The sequence below is a fragment of the Carlito syrichta genome, unplaced genomic scaffold (assembly GCF_000164805.1).
Source record: "Carlito syrichta isolate Samal-C Ts95f unplaced genomic scaffold, Tarsius_syrichta-2.0.1 Scaffold306319, whole genome shotgun sequence".
In the NCBI taxonomy this organism is placed as follows: Eukaryota; Metazoa; Chordata; class Mammalia; order Primates; family Tarsiidae; genus Carlito; species Carlito syrichta.
In genome coordinates, this window is record NW_007250415.1 from 176,851 (window position 1) to 180,063 (window position 3,213).

General features: G+C 53.6%; 1 protein-coding gene across 1 annotated transcript in view; it reads left to right on the top strand.

Moving 5' to 3' along the window:
- Window positions 1-896: 896 nt before the first annotated feature.
- Window positions 897-3,213, top strand: part of ETV7 (ETS variant 7) — a 33,007-nt gene continuing 30,690 nt past the window's right edge. Inside the window, exon 1 of the mRNA XM_008062994.2 lies at window positions 897-1,066. Within this exon, the coding sequence (XP_008061185.1) occupies window positions 1,061-1,066 (6 nt within the window). The 5' untranslated portion in view covers window positions 897-1,060. The remainder of the gene's footprint in view (window positions 1,067-3,213) is intronic.

Genomic DNA, 3,213 nt, shown 5'->3' on the forward strand with positions numbered 1-3,213 from the left:
GCAGGACAAGGCTGCGGTGGCCGGGAGCGGCCACTGCACTCCAGTCTGGGCGACTGAGTGAGACCCCGATTAAAAAAAAAAAAAAAGATATCCCACAAAATAACTTTACTTTGCACATTTTAAATAATGAATTAACCTAAGTATATTTTTCTATATCCAGGGGCCATTTGGCATTTCATTTGCTCATGTTTTCATTGGGTCCCGGGGCCTTGGTTTTACCGACTACTTATTGCTGGCCTTGAACCTATGATACACCAATGCCAAGTCTTCCTTATGACAGCGTCTACATCCTTGGATTTTCAGCAAAAGGTTATTAAAACTTTTCTCTCCTTCTCTTTGGGGTGTGTCGGCTTGCTTTTGTGCTTACCACCTCTCTCCGCTTCCCCTCAAGGCACGGGGAGCCGAGACAGGTGGATGCAGTGACAGGCGAGCCGGGCCACGCCTGGAGCAGCCAGAGGTCTGCGGAGAGGAGTCAATCGGGACCCGCGAGCGCCACAGCTTGGTGCTACGAGCGGAGGGCTGTGGGCTCCCCACGGGGCCAAACAGCAGGATCGGGGACTGGGAGGTCACCCCACCCCTAAGGGGGAGAGGAAGACCCCACCCCCACCGCCGGGCGGCCCTTGCCCGGCCCATCTGCGGAGACGCACAGGGGCGACACGGAGTTGCTGGGCCGTGGTCCCGAGCCCAGGACGCCCCGCCCACCCCCCGGGAGCCGAGGTCAGGGCTGCCCCGAGGGGCTGTCCGCCGGCTGGACAGCACCCCGAGGCTCCGCGCCCGCCGGGCCCGACCCCCGCCTTTTCCCCGAAGCCGCCTGGCGGGGTGATGGCCGCATCCCGCTCTTTCGCTTTCGTTTCCCGGAAGGATGGCGATTGCCGCGGGGGACCTGGGCTCACACGCCAGGTCGCTTCTCGCAAGAGCCTGCCTCCCACGCGACTTGCAGGCTTCGGGGCCAGGCTCGAGGCGCGGGGGAGGAGGGCTCGGGAGCAGGCCGAGGGCCCCAGACTCCGCAGCCGGGCAGCACTCAAGACAGAAAGCCGGTGGCCCCTCACCTCCACCTGTGATGCAGGTAAGAGCCCGGAGGCCGACCGCCCAGCGCGGCGCGGGGCCACCCGCCCCCATTTTTCCCCCAGTTTCCCTCAATTCCCAGACCCATTTCATCAGACCTTTTGCTTGGCTGGAATCTCATTTTCCAACACGTTCCGAAACCTCGCCATCCATCCCTCCACCTCCAGACGCTGGTCACCTCCCCGCACTCCTCTGTGGTGCATTGGGCTCCCGAAGGAGTCACGTACAGCCCCTGCAGACCCTTTCTGCAGTCCCCTTACCTCCTCCTCGCCCCTCCATCAGCCAGTGCGAGGTACCTGGAAGGTCCCACAAAAACTGGGTGCTCACACAGGGAACGCTCCCCTACTTAGCAGTTTCTCCCCACTGGCCGTTTCCCTAGGAGCTATAGAACTGGCTCCAGAACTGGGGTCCCGTTCCACCTTCCCTCTCTCCAAGATCCGTACCCATTTACCAGAACCCCCTCCCTGGCCTCAATGCTGAAACGCGTCGGTCCGATCCGTGCCTCCCTTACTGGCATTTTCCAGGCATTTACAACCCGCAATTCTCCACTCCTCTTTTTTTTTTCCTTCTTTCCTTTTTCCCTCCTCCCCTCCCTCCCTCCTTCCTTCCCTCCCTCCCTCCCCTCCACTCCTCTTACTTGGAAGACGGTAGAGGAGTAGACAAGAAACCTCCTGCAAGTCCTATGCCACCTATCTATCTATCTATCTATCTATCTATCTATCTATCTATCTATCTATCTATCTATCTATCTATCTATCTATCTATCTATCTAGATTCAGGGTCTCACTCTGTTGCCTAGGCTGGAGTGCCACAGTGGCATGACCACTGCTCATCACAGCCTCAACCTCCTGGGCTCAGGAGATCCATCTACCTCAGCCTCCTGAGTAGCTAGGACTGCAGGCACATGCCACCACACCTGGCTATTTTGGGGATTCTTTTTTTTGTAGAGACGAGGTCTCGCCATGTTGCGCAGGCTGGTCTCAAACTCCTGGGCTCAAGTGACCCTCTCTCCTTGGCCTCCCAAAGTGCTGGGATTACAGGTGTGAGCCATTCTCCGCTGCACAAGTCGTATGCCTTGAGCCCCTTCTCCAACCTGCTTTCTCCATCAGGTGGCTGCCGCTGAAACTCAGTTACCTGGGAAACAACACCAACTGGGGTGGAGATGGTGATCTGGGGGCGGTCAGAAGTGAAGTGAGAACTACTTGAAAAGATGTTGAATCTCCTTTTGTGGTGGCCAAGTCTTCTGGAATCTTCTTTGCTCTCTGTCTCCAATCCAAAATCTTTTGCAGCAGACTGCTCTCTTTAGACCCCAAGAAATTAATGTAAAGTTCTTGAAAATCTTAGAGTGAAAAGGTGACTCTTGCTGGGACTGGTTTCACTTTTCCTTTCCATGCTTGTGGCAGTCTGTAGGTGGGCATGAGCCCCAAGGGGTCTCCTGTTTCTATAAAATCCTGTCATTTTAAAAAGTACCTCATCCTGATGGGTGAACCAAATAATACCTGGGGGGTTATGATAATTGTAAAGATATAGGCTTCCCTTGGCAAGACCTTGGGATTTACAAATTTATCCTTTTTCTCTTTTGAAAATTTATTTCCGATTTAAGGTCTTTTTATCCTGGCCTCTGTTTCCTGTGTAGTCTTCTCACCAAGGTTTCCATGAATATTCCCAAGCTCTCAGATCAGTCTTATAAGTCTTGGCAGGGGATCCCTCTGGTGGTATAGGCACATGGATGGAAAACTTGAATCAGAAGGATGAAATTTATCAAGTGTCCATTGTGTACAAGATGTTGATGGTATCAAGTTGAAGACATACGTGGTTCCTACTTTTAAGGTTGATGCAGTCTGTTGGCAGCGATGAGCACTCTTTCCCATGCAAAAAAATCTTTTTTATTTTTTATTTGGAGTCTTTGTTTCAGGCTGGAGTGTAGTAGCACATCATGACTCACCGCAGCCTCTAACTCCTGGGATCAGGTGATCCTTCCACCTCAGCCTCTCTAGTAGCTGGAACTAAGGTGCATGCCACCACATGGGCTAATTTTTTAAAAAGTTATTCTTTGTGCCGGGCTTGGTGGCTCAGTTTATAATCCCAGCACTTTGGGAGGCCGAGGTGAGTGGATTGCCTGAGCCTGCGGGTTCGAGACCTGCCTGG